The sequence below is a fragment of the Gossypium hirsutum genome, chromosome D11 (genome assembly GCF_007990345.1).
Source record: "Gossypium hirsutum isolate 1008001.06 chromosome D11, Gossypium_hirsutum_v2.1, whole genome shotgun sequence".
Taxonomy (NCBI): domain Eukaryota; kingdom Viridiplantae; phylum Streptophyta; class Magnoliopsida; order Malvales; family Malvaceae; genus Gossypium; species Gossypium hirsutum.
In genome coordinates this window covers 12,834,779-12,857,545 of record NC_053447.1, presented here as the reverse complement: position 1 = coordinate 12,857,545, position 22,767 = coordinate 12,834,779, and the positions used below count along the sequence as shown (strand labels likewise).

Genomic DNA, 22,767 nt, shown 5'->3' with positions numbered 1-22,767 from the left:
AGTGAAATAGGAACATTTTTGGATAGGAAATGATTAGAAGATGAATTCTAACTTGTTAGAAGTGTGAAAAAGAAATAAAAATGGATGGAAAGTTTACTTGGTACATTTGGTCATGGTGAAGGTGAAGTAGAGAACCTTGACCACTTTGTATAATATTGGTGCTAAATGATAACTTGTGAAGCAATGAGTATTTTGGTGAAGACGGAATTGAAAACGGATAATCAAGTCGAAAGATATGTGAATTTCGGACTAGTAAACTTAAGTTGTCAACTTGATTAACCATGCATATTTAAGTTTCTTTTTATTAGTTTTAGGGTACGTTTGGTTCGCTGTAATTGAATAGAAGCGTAATAGTAATTCAATTGTTTGGTTGAATGTAATGGAATAGAGGCGTAATAGTATTCTTGTGTTTGGTTGATGAATGTAATGATGTTGTAATAGCATAAGGAAAAAAATTAAAATGACTAGAATACCCCTTAGCAGAATTTTTTTTAGGTAGATAATTATTGTTATTGTTATTAAATTTTAATAAGATTATTAATATAAATAATAAATAATTTAATCATATTTTAACATAATTATTATTAAATATAATTTAATAAAAATATATAATTTAATAAAATTCTTAATATTAAATATTCTTATATGAATTTTCTAAAATCATAATATATAATACTATAAAATATAATTTAAAATAATTATTATTAAATATAATTTAATAAAAATATATAATTTAATAAAATTCTTAATATTAAATATTCTTATATGAATTTAATAAAATCATAATATATAATACTATAAAATATAATTTAAAATAATTATTATTAAATTATATTTAATAAAAATATATAATTTAATAAAATTCTTAATATTAAATATTCTTAAATGAATTTACTAAAACCATAATATATAATACTATAAAATATAATTTAAAATAATTATTATTAAAAATATAATTTAGTAAAAATATATAATTTAATAAAATTCTTAATATTAAATATTCTTAGAATTTACTAAAATCATAATATATAATACTATAAAATATAATTTAAATTAATTATTTTTAAATATAATTTAATAAAAAAATAATTTAATAAATTTCTTAATATTAAATATTCTTATATGAATTTACTAAAATCATAATATATAATACTATAAAATATAATTTAACATAATTATTATTAAATATAATTTAATAAAAATATATAATTTAATAAAATTCTTAATATTAAATATTCTTATATGAATTTACTAAAATCATAATATATAATGCTATAAAATATAATTTAACATAATTATTATTAAATATAATTTAATAAAAATATATAATTTAATAAAATTCTTAATATTAAATATTCTTATATGAATTTACTAAAATCATAATATGTAATGCTATAAAAATAATGTATAATCTACTTTTATTATTTTTAAACTGCAATACATATTTTAATGTGCTAAAATATCATTAGTGAAACAAATAATTTAATTATTCTACAATAAAAAAATATTAGCAGTAATAAATAACTTGAGAATTATATTTTGCATAAACATAATATTCATATATTAACAAAAGGGTACATGAAATTCATGAAATTCATGAAATTCTATGTCATAATCCATATGTTATACAGTTTTACAACATTAAAAAGTTATAACATTGTAATGACATACCATCCCAAATATTACAAACAAAAAAAGTTACAAAAATATCATCAATTGAACCATGATTTTTAATGGTCAGCAAGAAATCTTCTGACCCATTCCAACCGCACATCAGAAGGTAAACTAAAGAAAACGAGCATTTGAGTTGGATGATCTGGAATTTTGCTCAATGCTCGATAGTGCTCATCCACAGTTAAACCTTCTATTTCACACAAGGTTGGATATAAATTTGTTGCTTTTTCTTGGATGATCTGGAATTCTTCTGACTTTTGTTGAACTACCACATCGGAGGCAATACTCCTACTGATTTGTTCGCCTATGGCCCGCATGTTTTCCGCCAATAAAGTGGCAGCATCATGAAATGAAGAAGAAAAATGATCACTTGCATCAAAATTCTTTTTTTTCTTCTTTGAAGATGTGGAATCCCCTTGGTTTCTATCTGGTCGCGGTTCCGTAGCAAAAACATCCATGTCATCCAAAGAGACATCAGCTTCGCAGTCATAGAATTCGTTTCTGTCTTCATTAATATTTGTTGTAGGTACATCCTGAACATTTATTTCTTCAATAACATCAGCGGCTGTTTGAGCATCTCTCCCATTCGCTCGATCTCTTGCGTATATAGCAGTAAGTTGGTCGTAGTAAGGGAAACTACGATGTTTGAACTGACCAGCTTCTTTATGACTCTATAAAAATGAGGAAATCATTTTAGTTATAAGTTTGGTAAAAATAAGATAATAAAGACTTAATTCTTACATTTAAATAAGAGTTCCAAACCGCATCTTCAGCAACAACGAGCTGCCTATGCTCATCCCAACCAAAACCGCTATTGTTTTGGCCGTTAAGCATGTCATACACGATTGACCAATCCCTTTTTAATAACCTAATCCTTGATCCAATATTAGGTCTAGCCTTCAACATTGCATTGGGTAAAGCATTTTCTAACATTTTTTCCAACTCGTTTAAATAACCGGCTTTGAACCCCGTATCAGCATTAAATGTTCCAACATTGTGCAAGTCCACCATATAGGAAACCAATGCTGCATCTTCTTCTGGAACCCATTTCCTTTTGGTTCCTCGAGAAGCTTGTGAAAAAACATTTGATTCTGAAACACCTGACATAATTATCTTAAGAAAAAAACAAATTAAAATTAAGTTTAATATCATGAATCAAAAGGTGAACACTTTATAAAATTAAAATTAAGTTAAATATCATGAATCAGAAGCTCAACATTGTATAAAATTATAACACATGATGAATGAAAAGAAAATAAATTATAATTCAACAAGTTGAGTACAATACAAAAAACAATTCAAACACCACCAAAGTTTCACAAACTAGATACATAAAATAACATAAACAAATTAACTCAAACTCATTTTGTCCCTAAACCTAACTAATTTCTAGATGCTTGCCATTCATCGAACATTTGGTTGGCTAGTTCCATCCTCCAAGTAGCCCATGCATTTGATGGATGAATATTTACGATATTCGGTTCATCGTCATCTACCACATTACTAGGTAATCCTTCTCCCACCTCCGCTTCAATAGGATCAATACTCATATGGGTTCGAATAAAATTATAGAGCAAGCAACATGCAATAATGATTCTATTGTGCACCCTTACAGGATAAAATGATGGACTCCTAAGTATTCCCCATCTAAGTTTTAATAACCCAAAGCATCTTTCAATAACATTACGTGCTGAGGCATGTTTCATATTAAAAAATTCTTGCGGAGTACTTGGCTGATAACCCTGACGCCACTCATTCAAATGATATCGTTGTCCTCTAAAAGGTGCAAGAAATCCCCCACAATTTGTGTATCCAGCATCAACTAGATAATAACAACCTATAAAAAAAACTTTTTTTAAAATGATTAATTCCCCAAAAAAAGTTTGATCTTAATGAATAATTCAAAGTCCTCTAACTATCCACTTTACCATGAGGAACTTTTAGTCCATGTCTCCTACTAATGGCATCTCGAAGAACCCGTCCATCAGCAACAGAACCTTCCCAACCAGGAAGAACATAAACAAATTGCATATCAGGTGTACAAACACCTAGCATATTTGTTGCTATGTCACCTTTTCACGTTCGATATCTAGGTTTATCAACTTTTGGAACCCTAATCTTGATGTGGGTTCCATCAAGAGCACCTAAAAAATTATATATCACATGTTATAAAACCTTGAGTTAGGATACTAAATTTAAATCTAAATCAACTAAATTATGTACAAGTTATATATAAAACTCAGTCCAATACCTTAAACCATTTCCACCTTGTGTCTGAAGAATTAGCTGTAATTGGCTCTGCCTTTTTAAATAACACATCTTGTAAGTGTATGACAGCATTTAAAACACAATGAAATGATCTGCTAACAGTTTCCCCGGACCTATTAAAGTGATGCTTGATAACTCGATTTTTAAGGTGATGGGAAATGATATGTAAAAACATTGCCACTTGCTCATCAACAAGCATGTTCCTTGACGACTTCAATCCCCCTAACGTTTGTAACATCTCACATAGTTTAAAAAAGGCAAATCTATTCATCCTAACTTGTTCAATACAGGTCTCGTCACTAGCATATATAAGCCTTTTCACATAATCCCATTTTGCATAAAAATCTAAAATATAGGACCTAATCCTTGGTCTATAAGTATGTAGGCTATGGCTGGCACCCAATGTAAGTAAGAACCAACTCGCAATTCTACAGATTTGCAACTATATTGTCAATGCAATACCAATTCTTTTACGCCTCACACTTTATGCAATTAAAGGCAGACGAGCCATTACTTCAAGATATTAATGTGTTCCATATTGTCAAATCGTAGTAAAAGGGTATCATTTCTCCAATCATAATTTCAATAACAGTAAAATAAAATTAAATAATTTAATTGCTAAAGAACTTACAGTGATTGTGTGAATACAAGACGCTCAACTGTGGGTGGAGGAAGCAATCAAACAAGCCGCTTCAATAAGAAGCAATAACACACTATTAAAGAAAAATGAACAATACAAATTTAGAACATTTGCTTTTGATAGAAATATTGACAACATCAAAACATAACACATTCAAATTTATGGATTTTCTTATCCCAAAAGTTGTAGTTTCAGATTAATATATCAAACCTAGCAATACATCTCTCAAATCATATATTAATATTCTCATGAAATAAATTTTCATTTGTTTTCTCAATAAAGACAAATCAATTGAGACACAACCCACCAGGCTTTGGCTACCAAGATTGCATGACATGCCTACCAGTTATGTTTGTAACTTGTGCTTTAAAATTAAGTTCAATTAATTGCTTAAATCTATAGCCCCTGAAATAAGAAGAATATAGAAGGCTTGTATGTGAATAGATGGCAATATGACAGCACAGAAAATGAAAAAGGTTTGGCTCTTCAACAAAAGCAACATGTACAACTCACAGGATCCACAACACAGCTTAATCGAACAACAACATTCACCAACCAAATGCAAGCCATGTCAAACAACATACAGATATTTGACCTAAGAAATCACATTGTGTTACAAACACTTTATAGTGCAGTTTTGAAAATGCCTCCATATCCAGGAAAAAGGATGGGTTTTTGAAGAAATCCAATAGTCAACCTAAAAGAACAAACAAGATGCTAACTACAACCATCACAAATGTGAGCATCACTTCTCCTACTTTGAAAACACTTTCTACTTGAAAAGACAACAGACTTCCTTGCTTTTACTATTATCACATTTTCCCCTTTATTTTTTCAGTGCCAACCGGGAAAAAATTATTTCAGCCTCATCTAAATAAGACAAACTTCAGCAAAACAATAGACTGCAGATCAGGATCAAAACAATCTTTTATCGAAATTCAAACCAAAAACAATGAGCTTCACTCTATACAAGAAGCATGTTAAAGTCATAGGCTTTCATAATGAAAAGTGGGATTCAAACCATAATTGCATAAATCAAATGAATTAAGTTTTATTTTATGAATATATTAAATCTTTGATCACGAAAATTGGGATTCAAACTTCTAATTTTTTTTGAGTTGAATTATAGCTTCGAAAAAGTGCAATCTTTCATCATTGAAATTGGGATTCATGATTAAATTCAACTAGTTTAAGCTCTAGTTTTCAAAAAAAAAAAAACCTTTAGCCTTTGACCACAACAACTAGGATTAAAACCTTAGATGCCACTTTTTAATGATAGTTACATGATTCGACTAATTTGATGAATCAAGTCTTAAACTTTCTAAAACCTCATGTTAAAGGTGAATGCATGATTCAATTGAATCTTTCATCATAAACATTAAAAACATAAAAGGGAAAACATGTTGAAAGAAACATAATGTCAAAAGACTTCCCTACTCATTGCATTTAAAGAACACAAGTCTGTTTTTAGTCGACAAAACAATCAAATGAGTTCTAAAAATAAACAACATTTAAATGATTGGTATAATATTCATTATATTTGCTAATAACCGGTGGGAATAAACAAATAAAATGATAAACAAGAAAATAGAAGCTACAAGAAATACTAAAAATAAAGCTACGTCAACAATGGTATCATGAGGAAGAAAATTAAAAATTCGAATTAAGTAAAAAAAGAGAGAAAAATCTAAATGAGAGACAAAGAAGGGGACAAAGGGCTAGTTTTGTTGGAATAACCGAAGTTGCCGGATTTTCCACTAAAAATTAGAGCTAAAATTCTAGGAAAAAAAAAAAGAGGATGGTTTAGTGCAACTGGTAAATTCAGATCAAAGATGAAGAGAAAAATAAAAGAAAATACAAAAAAAAGATAGAGCATATAACCTAGAAATAGCCGCCGATAAAGTGAAGAAGCACTTGCAGAAACAATTGGGCCAGAGATCTGAGACGGTGGAGTTGGCGAAAGATGCCAAGATGAAAGTGAAACGAGAGAGGGTGGAGGTGACTTTGCTGGCAGCTTCTGTTTGATGTTGGGAGGGAGAGGGTGGAGGTCGCTTTCGGGTTGGGAGGGTAAAACAGGGTTGAATAGTTAAACGTTGTTTTTGGAAGGGAATAGAAATCTGCCATTAAGCAGCCAATTTTGGGAATACACACGTAATGTAATAAGCCCGTAATAGGGCATTACACCCATCCAAACAAATGATTAGGTGGGGCCCATGAAATAGGGCTGTAATGGCATAGCCATTACACCCAACCAAACATGCTGTTAGTATTAGAATGGATAAATGACATTGTTTCATATTTAATTGTTTCTATTGTAGCTAAAAATGAACCGAACATCTTGAAGGAGAAAGGCGAAGAGGAGTAAAGCGATTGAAACTTTGGTTTATGCTAATGTCTTATTTTCATTACATAAAGCATTAGAGTATTTAGTTTACTATGACTAGTTATATTTATTTTATTTTATTTTATTTTATTTTTATGAGTTTTGGATGAGTTTGAATGATTTAGTTAATATTTATAAAATTATGTTTCGAGATGAAGACTATGTTTTTCAAATGATTAAATTTGCAAATTCATTGTTATGATTTGAATTCAAGTATTATGATTTTAGATGATTGAGCAAAAATATATTTAATATGTTTTGAATTGGAAGTGATAAGTGATTTGAACATGAAACGAAATTGAAACGAGAATTATATAAAAATGAAATTGAAATGGATTATAAAATTTGGTTTTTACCCCGTTTGACTAAGTTAGACTAGATCATATATAGTTGGCATGCCATAGAACCTTTACGTTAAAGTATTTAGAACTCCCCAATTCCCAGAGGGTCGAGGGAGGAAAGGCCAAATTAATCAAGTTTTATTATTATGAGCCCCAATTCCCAAAGGGTCGTGAGTCCCAATTCTAGAGGATCGTGGACTACTCTAGTGGTGATCGTTGTCAAACAACTCGAGATGACGGATTCGTGTATTTGGTTATGAGCCTAAACCTTAGTGCGGGATCTAAATTGAAAGAAAATAAAAAAAAAGTTGAATTTATTTGAATTTTCATATTGTGCGAATTAAATTAATTACGCGATTTCTAATTTGAGTTAAAAAACTTATTTTTTTATTCGGTTTGTCAAAATCGTAATATTAAAGTTTATTAATATTAGAATTTTCTTTTATTTTGATGTTATTAGTAATATTTATAATCATGTTTTAATTTATTTCTATCAATTAATTTATGTCCAATACTTATGTAATAATTTATATGATATTAGCATCATTGAGCATAAAAATTGCTTAGCGCATAGTTGTCTCTTTTTTGTGCACAGGTAGTTAAATTTGATAGGTTATTTCAACAGTACCCAAAAAATCGAAGATTAGCTCTAATATTGAGGAGTTTCTTTCTATTTTTTCTTGGCCTTATTTACCCTATAACTTGCCCATTAGGTGCTATGGTAAATAAGGGGACCCACTTTTCCTTTCCCAGTCCAATCCCCCTTATAGACTAATTTTACTTTATAGTTAATACAAATGGCATATACCTAGAGGTGTTCATGGGCCGTGCCCAAAAAAAATTCAGCCCGCTTCCTAGGTTTGGGCTTGGCCCAGACCGAAATATGCGCCTGAAATTTTGTCTAGGCCCGGCCCGGGGAAAATACGAAGCCCGGCCCGACCCGGCCCAGCCCGTTTATTTTTATTTTTATTTTTTTTGTTGCTTAAAACTAATTGTTATTAAAATTATATCAAATTATATTTTTTTGTATATAATGAACAAAAAAATAAAATAAGATTACTTATTTTTTTCCATTAGATTAGAATTCACTAACTATTTAATTAATCACCATTAAATTAGAATTCACTTACTATTTAATTAATTATGAGTTTATTCTTACAGGATTAAAACACTAGTTTTCTCGATAATAAACTTTAGAAAAACCCCTCTCTTCCAAGTTGAAAATTCCAACTCTTCCTACTTCTTTCATATTCCCTCAACTCTCATGGAAAGAAGAAAGGAAAGAAAGTCTTCATGTCCTTTTTTTTGCATGGTTTCCTTTGATTTTCCAAATACTCACAAGTCACAACGTTCTTTGGTGCAAGGGTTTTGATTCTTGAAACCTGATAGAGCACCATTTTCATTGAAGGTTAATCTTCGATTTTTGTGAATTTTTTTAATTATTATTTTTATTATAAAAAAATCAAGAACTTTACTTGAATTTTTTAATTATCCTAATAATGCCATCACGCTAAGAATAAAAAGATAAAAAAAAAGTTGAAATTCTATCCTGTCACCTAAATTTTATAACAAAATATTTAAACATATTTAATTTTATAGCAATAAGCAACAAACCATAATATTCATATATTAATCCATCAACATATTTAATTTTATAACAAAATATAAATTGTAAGCTAAATTAAATTTTAAACATTTAGAAAGAGAGTATCTTAAAAAGCAACCGAAGAAACATCATCCTCATCGTCATCATCATCGTCATCGTCATTTTTGCAACCAATTTCTAACATGAAATAAGAATAAATAATTAAATAATCAAATTGATGAAAAAATAATATAAAATTCGAACAATAAAACGAGAATAATAATTACCTGCTGAAAATTCCTTAGCTCGCATCCAATCATCCAAGCAAACAACGGCTTGAACCGTTTTTGGCTTAAGTGAACTCCTCAAAGGTGTGATAACTTTCTTGCCCATGCTAAAAGCCGATTCAGAAGCTACAGTCGATATTGGAATTGCCAAAAGATCACGAGCCAATAATGACAGCTCATTGTATTTGACTATTCAACTCAAACTCCGGTTCTTCCAAATAAATGTCCAACTATGACTTTTCACTCCTAGTGCTAGATTCATTTAAATACCGTTTATAATCATCACTCTCATCAAAATATCTCCCAAAATCAGTACTATTATCATTGTGTTCATCAAAACCAGAATCAACAGGATTTTTATCCGAAATATTAGAACTCCCAGCCAAAGAGGAAGACGTGGATTTGGATTTCTTAACATACTCATCAAACAAGAGTCTAAGATTGCTAAGAATGGTCTCAACAAAATCTGAAACATGAATACCATAGATTGTATTAAAGCAATACTGCACATAATTCAACTTGTAACGAGGATCTAAAATTGCAGCACATGACAATATTAACGAATACTCAGCCCAATACTTATTAAATTTCTCTTGCATTTGCTTAACCATTGGAGTTAAAAACGAATAAGGAACTTTAACTGTATCAAGCAAGACCTTGTGAACCTTCCAAACCCCTCTAAAATAAAGATTAGTCGTTGGATAATTACAACCAGAAAAAACACAAGTTACATCATAAAAGACTTTCAAAAATTTGCAAAGAATAGCAACATTTCTCCACTCCTCGTTAGAAAGTGCAAACATTTGATAATCTTTATCCCATTGGCCCCAATAATCTAGCACATCTTTATAGTAAAGAGAAGATTCAAGCATCAAATAAGTAAAATTCCATCTCACACACACATCTTGACGCAACTTTTTGGTCACATTCAAATGAAAACTTTTGTCGGCCACATCATAAAATCTTTTCCTACGAATTCCTGACTTTTTTATGTACCTAATCCCATTTCGAATCTTACCAACAACATCATCAGCAAGTTCCAAATCAGCTTTAATTATAAGATTCAATATATGTGCACAACATCTAACTTGAAGAAAAACACCATCACATAAAATAACTCGATTTGCACGAAAACGATTTTTAAGACAAGAAACCGTAACATCATTATAAGAAGCATTATCCAAAGTGATGCTAAAAATTTTCTTATCTATACCCCATTGAGATAAACATAAAACAAGTTCATCCGCTATGTTCAAACCATCATAGCGGATGAAATAAAGCTCTAAACCTTATGATTCTCTTTTGTAGCTTCCAATCTTTGTCAACCCAATGAGCAGTAACGCAAATATATTCATCATTAGTATGCTCCGAATTCCAATTATCGGAAGTTAGACAAATTAAACCAGGTGCTTTAGCCAACTCTTCTTTAACACGATCTCTCTCTTTTGCATAATATATTAGGACATCCCTAGCAACTGTATGTCTACTTATATTCTTAAAATTAGGACTAGCAATTCTCATCATGTATCTAAATCCCGGTTCTTCAACTGTCCTAAATGAATGCTTGCCACACACAAGAAAAGTAGAAATAGCTTGACGACACTCATCAGCGTCAAACTTGTAGTTTTTTTATAGATGGAACACCTTCTGGTGATGGTTGAATGCCTATGGTGTATTGAGTGATGTCCTTAGAAACTTTTTTCAAACAAGTATTTAAATGACGTCTTAAATGAGAGGTTTTACTAGAAGACTTAGCAGAGAAGATAATCTTACAGTGATTTCATTGTGCCTTCAATTCGTTTTTGTTCTCGCATTCAAGCTTTGTCATTTCATCCCACGCCTTTGAAGTGGTAGACTTTTGACGTTTGAGAGCACTTTCATACTCATTAAACCCATCGTCCACAAGTATAGGAGTGTTCGAACTAGCCATAGTCATAAAAATTCAAGTCCTGAAATCTAGAAATAATCTTATTTATAACTCAGTTATTGAATATATATATACATGTATTAAAATTAAATAACTGAACATAAATATTGTATAATAGCCACGATTGAGCAGCCAAGGATGAAGGAGAGCAAGGCAATAATGTGAAATTTCGAGCACAGCAGTGTCATTATGCCAAACAAATAGGTTAAAATTATTGAATTTTTACTTACTTCAATGACATAAAAAATTGAAATGAAAGAAACGTAAAAAATGAGACCAACAAACAGAACAAGTATCCATCATGCTGTCTTTTATTAACACTAAGTCCATGTGGTCAGCTAGAACTTCATATCACCCCTGAATCACAACATTTACAACCAAATTCAGTGTCTCTTAATTAAGATGTGCATTAGATTGAATTTAGATTTTTTTTTTAACATTTACAACACTAAGTCCATGCAGTCTTTTATTAACACTAAGTCCATGTGGTCAAGTGAGTGAAATTGAATTTAGATTTTTTTTAAAAAAATTAAGTATTTCCTATTTTATATTAAAGCAATACTAATGATATGATATGGCAATAGCACCCTCCATATTTATACAATCACATTAGCAAATTAGTCCTCTCGACAAACAACAAAAATAATAATAAAAAGGTCACAACCATTAATTGAACACACCCTCCCTATTCAAGCGCCCCAAAAAGGGTAAAAAGAAAAACACAAACACCCCCCTCTTTCCACTTAAGATAATGAGAATGATGCTCTATTTTAGTATAAATTATTAATATAAAATTATTGATTTTATGTATTCTTATATTTTAAGCTACAATCTATGTTGTAATTTTAAACTTATCCAATTTGTTATTAAATGTTTTTTTAATAAAATTCATACTAAATTTTGAAATAATTTTAAGCTACAATTAGTTATCTTTAAAATTACCTTGTATAAAAAAATTGAAATAATTTTAAAAAGATATCATGGTCTGCAAATGAAAACTAGATAAAATAGTTTAACTTTGAAAGTCCGTCATGTAGAGGAAAACGCAAACAAAATTAAAATACAAACAAAAAAAGGAATAAGAATTGAATGGAACAAAAACATTTATTAGATTTCAAATTTATATATAACGTAGAAAGCATACTATTGTATATATAATATAAACCTAAACTAGAAAACATCCTTTGCGTTTAAACAATTGAGATAATCATACTTATTCTATAAGCTAAATTACATATGTACCAAAAAAGAAATTAATGAATTTCAAACTGCATAAACCCAATCCAAATTCATAAATAGAAGCATCTCTATTTCTCAATCCCATTATTTTCCTACTAGTAGATAAACAATTTTAGCTTACGGGAAAATCTGCTAATCTGCAAAATGTTGTACAAAGTAAAATAAAAGAAAATCAAATTAAATTAAATTCTAAAAAGAAAATGTAAATGAAAGCTTACGGGAAAGGAAGCTAAGGTAAGCCAAATCGATTTCAATGTCAATTGTTTCTGCAATAAAACAAAGCAAAAACAAAAAAGATGAGATTAAATGAAGAAACTAAGCTTGTGATCTCAGTAAACATTATAATAAATTCATTCAACTCAAATCCCATGCAATTTCAAAATTCTGAGAACTTCATTCCAAATATAGCATGAATTAAGCAATTGTAAGTAACCGTATTTGGTCTAATGCCCTTAACTGTCACATGAGAGAATAGATCAAGAGCCTCATTTAGTGATCCCTTCTTACAAACTACAAAGACAGGACAGTGTTATATGCTACAATATTGGGTTCAAAACTTAATTCAATGACAATGAAATATACTATTTATATTGGTAATTTAATGGTATAGTTTTTAAGTAAATAAAAATGTTGCAAAGAATACTATACTAGTAGAAGGCGTAGGTTATGACTTGATCCAATAGAGTCAAAACACCTTTCGATCTAAAAGGAATGGTGCTCGATGAAACTATCCAGATTCCACACTATGCTGTGGGCTGGGGAGGGAGCTGCTCTGCGAAACTAGGCGTTCAGTGTTCTTATGGGGGAACCATACTAGAAAGAGAATAGAAAGGGCCTTCAAAAAAGAGCGAGTGATGGGCAACCTTAGTCTATATGTTGCTTGTGAACCGCCAAGTACCACTCTCGCAACAGTACTGGCGTTAAAGGATTGGTCCTTCACTTGCTGATCGTTCGCGAGTCGAACTCGCTCTCTTGCCACACCTTTCACTCACTCGCTTTAGTCGGACTCAATCACTCTTTTTGTTGCAAAGAATAAGATGTATACACCATACCGAATGTGTTGAAGTATAGTTTGTAAAAATGTATCAAACTTTCGACACTAGTACGATATGAGCATATAACTCTTCCATTATGCAAAAATAATATTTAAAGAACATGAAGATTGTAGAATATAATTTGCGATTCATAAACAGAATAAATATTCAGCAGGGCAGGTTAAAATATTTTACTGGAGATGCCTATCTATAGTGCAGCCAAGAACATAGAGCTAAAGAGGCAAAGTATTTTTTCCTCTTTTCTGAGTGATTTCCTATCTTCTAAAATTACTTTTATTTCTTTTTTCCTGATCCAACTACCAGACTATCTACTATGTAAGTTAGCTATACCCTTTCCCTAAACACCCACTGCCTTACCCTTTGGAGGTGGGATTCGGATCTGCATACTTCAACCATTGGTGCCTAATTGCCTAAGAAGTTCATCTTTCAACCATTGGTGTGGTAGTAGTCAAATAGCAGAAATTAAATCCCCCCCCCGAAGATTCAGTGTCTCAAAATCAAAATCAGAAAACCGTTAACAGCAAAAATCAAAATCACAATCAAAATAAAAAAAGTAAAAAGCAAAAAACTACTTCGAATTGGGTTAACAGGAAATAGGGTTAACAGCAAACTCACCTTTGAAATTCAAAGGTAGAAGACGTAGAAGGCTAGAAGCACCGTTAGAACGGAGGTGGAGTCGTGGAGGACCGGAGGTGGAATGGTGGATCGGTGGAGGTGGATTTTCGATTTGGGGGAAAAAAGGGAGGAGGGAAAGGGTTAGCAATTTATCAGATGCACGGGGTCGAGGAAATGGGAAATGGGAAATGGGAAATGGGAAATGGGGAGGGGAAGGGAAACGGGAATGTATTAATGTAATAATAAATTTTAAAAATAAAAATATATATAATAATTATATTCGGGCCCGGACCAAAAAAATTTGCTCGAGGCCCGACCCATTTTTTAAACAGGACTTATTTTTTGCCCAAATCTATATTTCGGGCCTATATTTTTATTCAAACCCTCCCATATTTTGGGCGGGTCATCGGGCCGGGTCGAGCCGAACCGCCCAACCCATGATCACCTCTACATATACCTGGATTGTATATATATAATCTTGCGTCATAAATTGAATTGAAATATTTCCGTCATGTTTTATTTGTTAGTACTTTATAACTAATGTTTGGATGAAATGGCGTAAAAATTTAATTTATTAAAATATTTTAAGAAATTAAAGTGCTAGAAATTGATTTAAATGTAAATATATAGTAAGATTCAAATTTTGCTGAAGATTTTTACTTAAAATAAGTAAAAATGCTACCGAAATTTTTATAAAATAATATTACCACTACGCTTTCATTTTTTATTCAGATTGAACAACTAGATCAAGTATAAGGTGTCACATAATTACATGGTCGAAATTATCAAGGATGGAGCCACGTCACTATAAGCTAAATCTGGGCTGCTAGGTAATCGTTTTTCTCAAGGACTGAATCAAGCCGAAAGACGTGTATATATATGTACGCATAAAAAATAGTTACACATGACATAAATTAAAGAATTAAAATTACCATGAGCTATTGTTTAAGAAAGTTCAATCCATCCTATTTGTCATCAATAAATTATTCATCCATACATTACATACATCACATTACAAGGTGGACATATCGAGATTTGCCCCAGAGAAAAATCTGCACATTATAGACAGTATATGAAGACTACTGTTACATATTGTTGAAATGGGACAGCTGGAATCGCTGAAATCTGATCTTCTGGGATCATAAGACCTGATTGAAGACCCTACTGAATTTTGGTGTTAGATTGAAGACCTGATTGAACTTTGCTCTGGAAATGCGTTTCCAATCTGCAACCAAACCTTAGCAAAGTCAAAATCACTACAGATAACAAATAAATAAAAAGAACTGATGAACAAGGAAATGGTATCGCCTGATTGAACATGTATAATCCTGATGAAAGCAAAAATAAATAAAAATAACAACATAAGCACAAGGAAGTGATCATGCCTGGTTGCACATTTATAGTATATGGTATCAGGAGAATTATACGTGCGTGCATTGGCAAACATCCTCTTGACATCAGCTACGAACATCTCAAGTGTTACATAATATTGCTCTGATTCAACTCTTTTTGACATAGTCTTCAGATCTAGATTACAAAGATAAACAGTCAAGCATAACAATAACTGCTGTCCACAAACGAGCATCTCTGTAAACTGAAGCCTAAGTTATCATGAGAAATAATTTGATGATGATATTCTATACCACCTGCAACTGTAATAACCTTGGCTGTTGGTTCACTAGGAGTGGTTTATGAAATCTGAGGAAGCAGCACAAATTTGATAAAACCTTACCCATGGGGTCTTTGATAATGTCATAATAATCAGGGACATCACGGGCATCAACTGGTTCCTTGAATGGCCAAGCATCAACATGGTCATGCATTGACTGCTTGAACAAAACCAATTTGCTTAGAATCTAAGGAAAATCATGGCAGGAGATGCTCTCATATAGACATCTAATGTCAAATAAACACTTGGAGAGAATCAAGTTATCAAGAGTAAAAGCAAAAGGACAATGACTTATTAACATTTATAATTATACTGTAATTAGGCCATTGCAAGAATCCTGAAAGTGGAAATTAGCTTCCCCTGCATCTTAGACAAGGTGTTTGATTGCGAGAAGAGGGGGACAAGCATGCTTTTTTTACAAGCCTATTAACCACAATAAGGAAACACGGCAATGATTATTCAGAATTATACCCAACAACAACAATAAGAAGAAGAAATTATATAGTAAACATAATTATGAAGGCACTAATGAAGATATATGCAGATGAGGACCAATTAAAAGTTCAGAAACTTGCCTTCAAAAGTGAGCGCATGAAACCAGTTAAATGTTTCTGATTTGTCGCGTTGTCTGCAGAAACAATTAAGGCTCTAAATCGAGTATGACCCCATTGATCAGGAGTCCAACCAGCTTCCTCTGTTACCAAATCAATACAAATTTATCAACGAAAATAAATAGGAGAAATTTGTTGCAAGTTATTAGATAAAACATAAACTCAAGATATCTTCCTTATTGGAAACTTAAAGTTTATCTATGAGGAGCAAACATATATTCACCCAAAATTATCAAGCTAGGAATATGCATACGTTTCCAGTAAAGTATTTATATAATGTCTTCCAACATCCAAGGATGAATAAATGAACACAAAACCCAAAATTAACTAAGACAATGGAAGGCCAAAGAACTTACTCAAGCCAGGGATATCCTCAACTTTGACGACTTTTTTAGGAATACCAGCTTCCTTCTGAATCAAATGAATCTCTCGTTACTGCTATGTTTGAAGTATATATACATCATTTGCAAAGACTCAACCATAAAATTATTAGAGAGGAAATGACTGCAGGTAAAATAAAATATTGGTTAAATAATTAGAGACCAAAAACTGAAGTGGGAAAACAATGTGTACTTCCCTAGATCTAACTTAAGACAATTAGCTTCACTTGCTGATTATAGCATTTAGAAATTAACAAATTAAATGGCAAGAATACCACGTCCAGAGGACAGGAATGCAGTTTAAGAACAAACATTATATTACATACAAAATAAAAAAGCACAAAACCAGAACACTTACAAAATAAGTACCTTCTCAACAAAATGTAATATGATGCCTTGGTTAAAATTGAAAATGCAAAACAAACATTACTCGAGCCTAAAATAGACTTTTAACGTAAAATGTAATTTATTAACATACAGCACATTTGGATTAAATATAAACAGCACGAAAACAGAATCAGATCCGGGTATACCTTCTGAAAATCAATTCCGGGATAAACTATTTGACAGTTTGAGAGCTCTCTAATCTTTTCATCAATTGCCTATCAATCCCAAATAACAAAATCTTAGTAAAAGATTTAAGATAAAGTCAGAATACATATGTGAACAGTGAGAAGGAAAATATAGATGTAATGTTAGGAAAGAAAGAAATTTGGTTAAAAGTTCTTGGTTTAGTGCAGATTGGTTATTCAATATCTTCACCCACCATTGAAACCATATATAATTTTGATTACATATGATATGTCCCAATTAGCTTTTGAAAAACAGTTAATTTTTCAGTAACCCATTCACATTGAAATCGCAAAATGCACTCTGCTGGGACCTGTATGTGCATCTGATGAACTACCACAGGTCAAATAAGGAGTACAACACTTTGGATAGTAATCAGTGTTGCAGGCTTCCACAGATTTTGATCTCAAAATATCGAGACAGGTGGCTTCCTTGTGAAGACAGCAGGGTATGACATAGGAGATTTCAACCCCAAACAGATCCCACATCAGATGCGCAGTACGAAAAACTGATCTTATTTTATGAAGGACCTTGAACCCAACTTTTCAGGTGAATTTTGAGAACAAAATCATGAAATCCAATGGGAAAATTTAAACAATACCTCACAACTCACAAGTTGAATTGGGTCTTCATAGAATGTAATGGTAATTGCCATTAAAATAAGAAAAAGAGGTACAGTGACAGAGCAAATAATAAATTTACCTGCCTCTGGCGTCGAATCATAGTTGATAAATCAGTATATGGAAGCTTTGGATCAATTTTACATTCCATAAGGATACCTCCATCATAGTCTTTAATATACCTAGAAAAGTAAAGAAATATTTAAACATAACCTAGAGAGATATCAAGGACATAATTAACAAAGAGTTGAGAGAATGGGGAAGCATTGAAAGGTTAGACATAAAAACCTGTCTCAAAAGAAAAACAAGATTCTCAGTATTCCAATAAGGATCATTTCATTTTAGTTCTGACTATTTCATATTTCCATTTTTTTAAGGAAAGTGTGCACCCTCAACATTTGAACACTCAAAATAACATATAAGAGGGAAAGATTTTCTACTACTCCTTATTTCTTAGTAATTACACAAAATAAGCAGCCTTTGAGTCCCAAGGATGAGCAAGGAAAAAAGAAAAAGAAAATGTTACGGTGGCATATTAACCATACCCTTGCCATCGATCCCTCTCCAAGTGTATCTCTTTGGTAAAACCCTGCAAGTAGATGAAATTGAGAAGTCTCTTGAGATTGCATTTATCAATTCAGATAATGCAAACTATCATACAAAAGTGACATAAAGAGCCGTAATTCTTTTGCCATATCTTGCAGGTTATTTGCACATAAGATTTTTCACTAATCCGAAAAAGTGCAACAAAGCAGAATGATAGACACCTTCAGCAGAATCACGCTAATACATTCAAAAAACATTTTAAAATTTAATTTCAGTTGGATTAATCTACCCTCTTGCAAGAGTCCTAAAGCTTTCCTTTTTATATTTTTCAACCTAATTTTCTTACAGAAAGAAGTCTTCCATAGGAAATTATATACTTAAAAGACCTAGGAAGAAAATGTTTTACGCCTGTAATTTTATGCTACAGAAAGTATGAAATCAATCCAGCAAAAAAATCAAAAGAAAAGAAACTATCACACCTGTTTGATAAAATAACCAACAGCATTATTGTCAGCATATGTCAGAAAATGTGTTAGTCCATCAACATCACGTGCATGCTGTTTTAAATGATTCATCAGTCTTGTGCCATAACCTTTTACTTGTTCATCTGCTGTGATTGCACAGAAAGCTATTTCCCCGAACTTTTGGCTGGTATTACCAGGAAAACAAGCATCAGTGAATAGAACATATGAAGCATTAACATCATCAAAAGAAAATTCTAAGGTTGTAAATAATAGATGTTAGAATTGTCCTGAAACTGTTGCATGAGATGAACAGGCAGACTGTGATAATGTCATCACTCATTACCTTAAGAATCTCAAATTTTAATTATAATACTGGAGTAGAACTCAATATTAGGGAAGGCACACTAGAACAAAATTTACCAAAGAAGAAATGAGCCAAAATAGGAGAATACACTGAATAGGGAACTGAAAGTTGATTCACTCACAATAACATAAGACCAGGAATGCAAGGTATAAATCTTACCTGACATATGGACGATATGTGATGCCACCAACAACCTGATTACGTCTGATAACCATCACAGATTTATGGCTTCTACAAAATCCAAAGTAAGAAGAACTGAGACCTTAAAATGCACAAAAGCTGATGATTTCATTACCAAGCAAACTTGAAGGTCATTTCATTAAAGAACAATAAGCCAGCTAGAAGCAGCAGGAGAATTAATCAAGATATTCGAGAATCAAGATTGGGCTTATGTCATGTATTCAAAAATGTCAACCAGCAACTCATATATTAAGATGCCTGAATGTTTGACCCAAACCAATGAAGAAATCCATAATAAAATGAGGTCTCCCATCTTAAAGTGTGTGCTTCTAAAGTGTCTATCTTGATACCTGTCCATAACAAGGCGAACAATATACTCCTTAGGCATGTTGGGTAGTTGTCTTCCAAATATGTTCTTCAACCCAATCAACCTGAGTATAAAAAAAAGATATATATAGCTTAATTTTCAACCAGTTCACAAAGGTAGTATGGTGAGTTGCAAGAAATCCAAAACCAAAACACCCTACCCCGTAGTCATAAATGGCTACTAATAACTAAAGAAACCATGCACAATCGAAGATTTTACAACACCATCCTGAAAAGAAACGTAACATGAATGCTTAAAAGAGAGAATTTAGATACCAAACCATATGCTCATCAACACCGTCGTTTGAATAGCAAACAAAATTAAGCCTTCCCGCTTCCTCCTGCAAATTGATTTTTTGTTTTAAATATATACATCGTAATTCACGAGAAAAACAACCTATTGGGGCAAAGAAATTGCGTTCAGTTTCTATCATCACAACTCAAAACGTTGGATACTTTACCTCTCTTTTCAAGCTCTCTTCTCTAGCACTATAAGCTCCACTAGTCTGTATATTCTCAGTAAATATCTTAACGTCTTCCTTGGTTGAAATCCCAGCTATTGAGCTCCCACCTGCTGCGGCAGCACCCGTGGGCCCAACTGGTCCTGAACCAGGGGCTGCACCGTCTTTTCCTCCATCGGCACTCTCTAGCTTGACAGTGGAATTCTCGGTCTTGAGCTTCGTGTTCCGACCCGAACCAGAGCCGCCCCCGCCAGACTCTAGGCGAGCTGTCGTGAAAGTGCGGATGGAGGAATCGTTGTCGTGGTCGAAGTCGTCCTCGTCGTCGTCTACGACGGCGTCCTCTGAGTCGTCAGCATCAGAATCGGAGTCGGCGCCCCGTGCAGAAATACTCTCGAGGTCGTCATTGGATGTCAAAGCGCCGTCGCGAGTGTCGGCGGAGAAGGATGACGGAGGAAACGAGGAAGGAGGCGCGTGGTCCTCGGACGCGGCTGCGGCGAGTTTGCGCTTGTGGAGGGAGGAAGTAGCAGAGGCTGAGGCAGAGTGAGATGGGGATGGGGTCTGGGAGCTACGAGAGCGGTTCGGCGCGGTTAAGTGCGAGTCCATCTATGGAAACTCGAACTGAGTCAACTCGATCCAATTAGGGTATCTTTTGAAGTAGCGGGTAACGCTAGGGTTTTGCAGAGGGAAGGGTAGAAAAAACCAGCTCAATTGAATGTTATTGTCAGTTCCAAACTTGCCGGTATCGATGTCTACACTTAACGGAGGCGGTGTCGGTTCTCCCCCTTTACTGGATTTGTAATTCGTAAATAGGGTTTTATTACAGTTGGCCCAAAACGTTGGGGTCAATAATTATCTATGAAAATTAAATTAAGGACTAAATTCCTAATTTATAAAGAGTATAAGGATTTGTGGAAGATTTTAACCAATTAATAAAAATGTTTGGTTTTTAAGGAGGTTTTTTTTTTTTTTTTTGTGCCCCGAAAGGATATTTTATCAATGCTTTTAAATAATCGAATTGGTGCAGAAAGGTCACTGACTTATTAATTCGATTAATTCTTTCAATCTGATTAAAAATTATTAAAAATTTAAAAAATAAAAAATTCCATTTAAACAATTTACATCATTTCTCCTCTCTAAATTAATATCTCAATCAATTCACAGCCCAATCATTTTACTTACTAATCTACTCCTATTCAAAATGCACTATATTTCATTACTGTAAAAGACCAAATATAGAAGTAGATTCCCAACACATACAACCATAGAGAACTATAAATAAAATAAAATCCAACGGGTTGAGATATAGAATTCCTATCCAGATTTAGGGTGAGTTTGGGGTGCGGTGCGGTGCGTTTAGTTTACTCTTTGTCTCACGCTACAGTATCTAATCTCACCGCCACCATTGTTTTTACACTAACCGCAGGTAAACGCACCGTCTATCCAAACTCACCCTTAATAGACAACAGTTGAACAATAATGGTAACTTTGTTTTAACTATGGACTCCTATCACAATAGCCTTTATGAAATTATATCATAATTAATACGATAATTCAGATTTAATTTTCAATACAATATAATCATTTTAATATTAATACGATAATATTTTTATTTGATTCGATTTTAAAAACTATTAGCATGATTATTGATTTAACATTTTTTTATATTCATAAATTACATATGCAAATAATTATATTTATAAATAAAAATATAGATTTTTTTCATTTGTACAAAAGACATACAATGAACTTGAGACCAAAGTTTCTATTATAAAATTATATCAAATCAAAATTCATATTAAATGAAAGTTGAGATGTAAATTTAAAATTTATCCCTAATTCATATATATATATATATAAATTAAAACCCAAACTCTAAATATATTATATTATGCCAATCAACTATCGTTTAAAAATGAAAGAAAAATAATGATAAACTTAGAAATTTCATTAATGTCAAGAATATTAAAAACAACTTAAAATTCAAAAGTAGGTAGGTAGGTTGGAAAGCTATAGATTAATCATTCAAAAGTCTTTAATTTAGTATCATTTGGTAAGGTTAATTAATCATATAAATCGTAATCTAACAGTTGTAGTAAATTATAAGGGATGATTTATTTACTTTAAATTAATTCTTTGAAGATATTCGTAAATTAGTGGTGGAGGAGCTACAATTTTTTGCAATTCTTGATAATCCACTTTCTCATATGCAACAACAAATTTAAGATATGTGAGAAAACCCAATCACTTTTCTCCACAATAACTCACAACATTGCCCACATAGCTTTTCTTATCAAATTCCTTATTTACCAAAACCCCAATCCATTTTTCAACTTTCTGTTCATAGAAGAAAAAAATTAGCAACACATATCGTCATTGAAATTTGATCCTTTGATATTCATCATTTTTATTACTTTCATTCAATGGTTATGTGGTAAGTTTTTTGTTGATGATTATACTAATTAAACTATATTATTTCAGTATTTGATAAATATCCAAAGAATTATCAAGGATTATTTTTGTTA

At 32.0% G+C, this 22,767-nt stretch overlaps 2 protein-coding genes and 2 long non-coding RNA genes across 5 annotated transcripts; all 4 read right to left on the bottom strand.

The window, feature by feature from the left end:
• Positions 1-2,304: 2,304 nt before the first annotated feature.
• Positions 2,305-2,538, bottom strand: LOC121223762 (uncharacterized). The gene is made up of 2 exons (XR_005921110.1): positions 2,416-2,538; positions 2,305-2,345 (listed from the first exon to the last, which is right to left on the bottom strand). It is a non-coding gene; the product is annotated as an uncharacterized lncRNA (long non-coding RNA).
• A 6,370-nt stretch (positions 2,539-8,908) lies between these two features.
• Positions 8,909-10,464, bottom strand: LOC107924578 (zinc finger BED domain-containing protein RICESLEEPER 1-like). The gene is made up of 2 exons (XM_016855094.2): positions 9,179-10,464; positions 8,909-9,089 (listed from the first exon to the last, which is right to left on the bottom strand). The coding sequence occupies exon 1, from the start codon at positions 10,048-10,050 to the stop codon at positions 9,409-9,411; it is 642 nt and encodes a 213-aa protein (XP_016710583.1). The 5' UTR covers positions 10,051-10,464; the 3' UTR covers positions 8,909-9,089; positions 9,179-9,408.
• Positions 10,465-11,140: 676 nt separating this feature from the next.
• On the bottom strand, positions 11,141-14,239 carry LOC107924579 (uncharacterized). Its single transcript, XR_005921109.1, has 4 exons — positions 14,015-14,239; positions 13,757-13,889; positions 12,563-12,610; positions 11,141-11,462 (listed from the first exon to the last, which is right to left on the bottom strand). It is a non-coding gene; the product is annotated as an uncharacterized lncRNA (long non-coding RNA).
• Positions 14,240-14,928: 689 nt separating this feature from the next.
• Positions 14,929-21,118, bottom strand: LOC107924498 (histone acetyltransferase GCN5). 2 transcript variants are annotated; one of them, XM_016854982.2, is made up of 13 exons: positions 20,246-21,118; positions 20,061-20,125; positions 19,769-19,849; positions 19,398-19,469; positions 18,890-19,058; positions 18,410-18,453; positions 17,947-18,046; positions 17,208-17,276; positions 16,651-16,705; positions 16,259-16,377; positions 15,747-15,840; positions 15,400-15,541; positions 14,929-15,239 (listed from the first exon to the last, which is right to left on the bottom strand). In XM_016854982.2, the coding sequence occupies exons 1-13, from the start codon at positions 20,846-20,848 to the stop codon at positions 15,176-15,178; spliced, it is 1,677 nt and encodes a 558-aa protein (XP_016710471.1). In that variant the 5' UTR covers positions 20,849-21,118; the 3' UTR covers positions 14,929-15,175. The 2 variants fall into 2 exon arrangements, with proteins under 2 accessions (XP_016710471.1, XP_016710472.1); XM_016854983.2 differs by lacking the exon at positions 14,929-15,239 and having other exon boundaries at positions 15,406-15,541; positions 15,661-15,840.
• Between the last annotated feature and the right edge of the window lie 1,649 nt (positions 21,119-22,767).

What these genes read in the sequence shown, in the direction of transcription:
- LOC107924578 (XM_016855094.2), bottom strand. Translation starts at nt 10,050, where the DNA reads ATGCTTGAATCTTCTCTTTACTATAAAGATGTGCTAGATTATTGGGGC.
- LOC107924498 (XM_016854982.2), bottom strand. Translation starts at nt 20,848, where the DNA reads ATGGACTCGCACTTAACCGCGCCGAACCGCTCTCGTAGCTCCCAGACC. An exon ending in GTTCGCCTTGTTATGGACAG is followed by an intron (nt 19,470 to 19,768) that starts GTATCAAGATAG and finishes TGGATTTTGTAG; the next exon opens with AAGCCATAAATCTGTGATGG. An exon ending in CATTATCAAAGACCCCATGG is followed by an intron (nt 15,542 to 15,746) that starts GTAAGGTTTTAT and finishes TTTGTAATCTAG; the next exon opens with ATCTGAAGACTATGTCAAAA.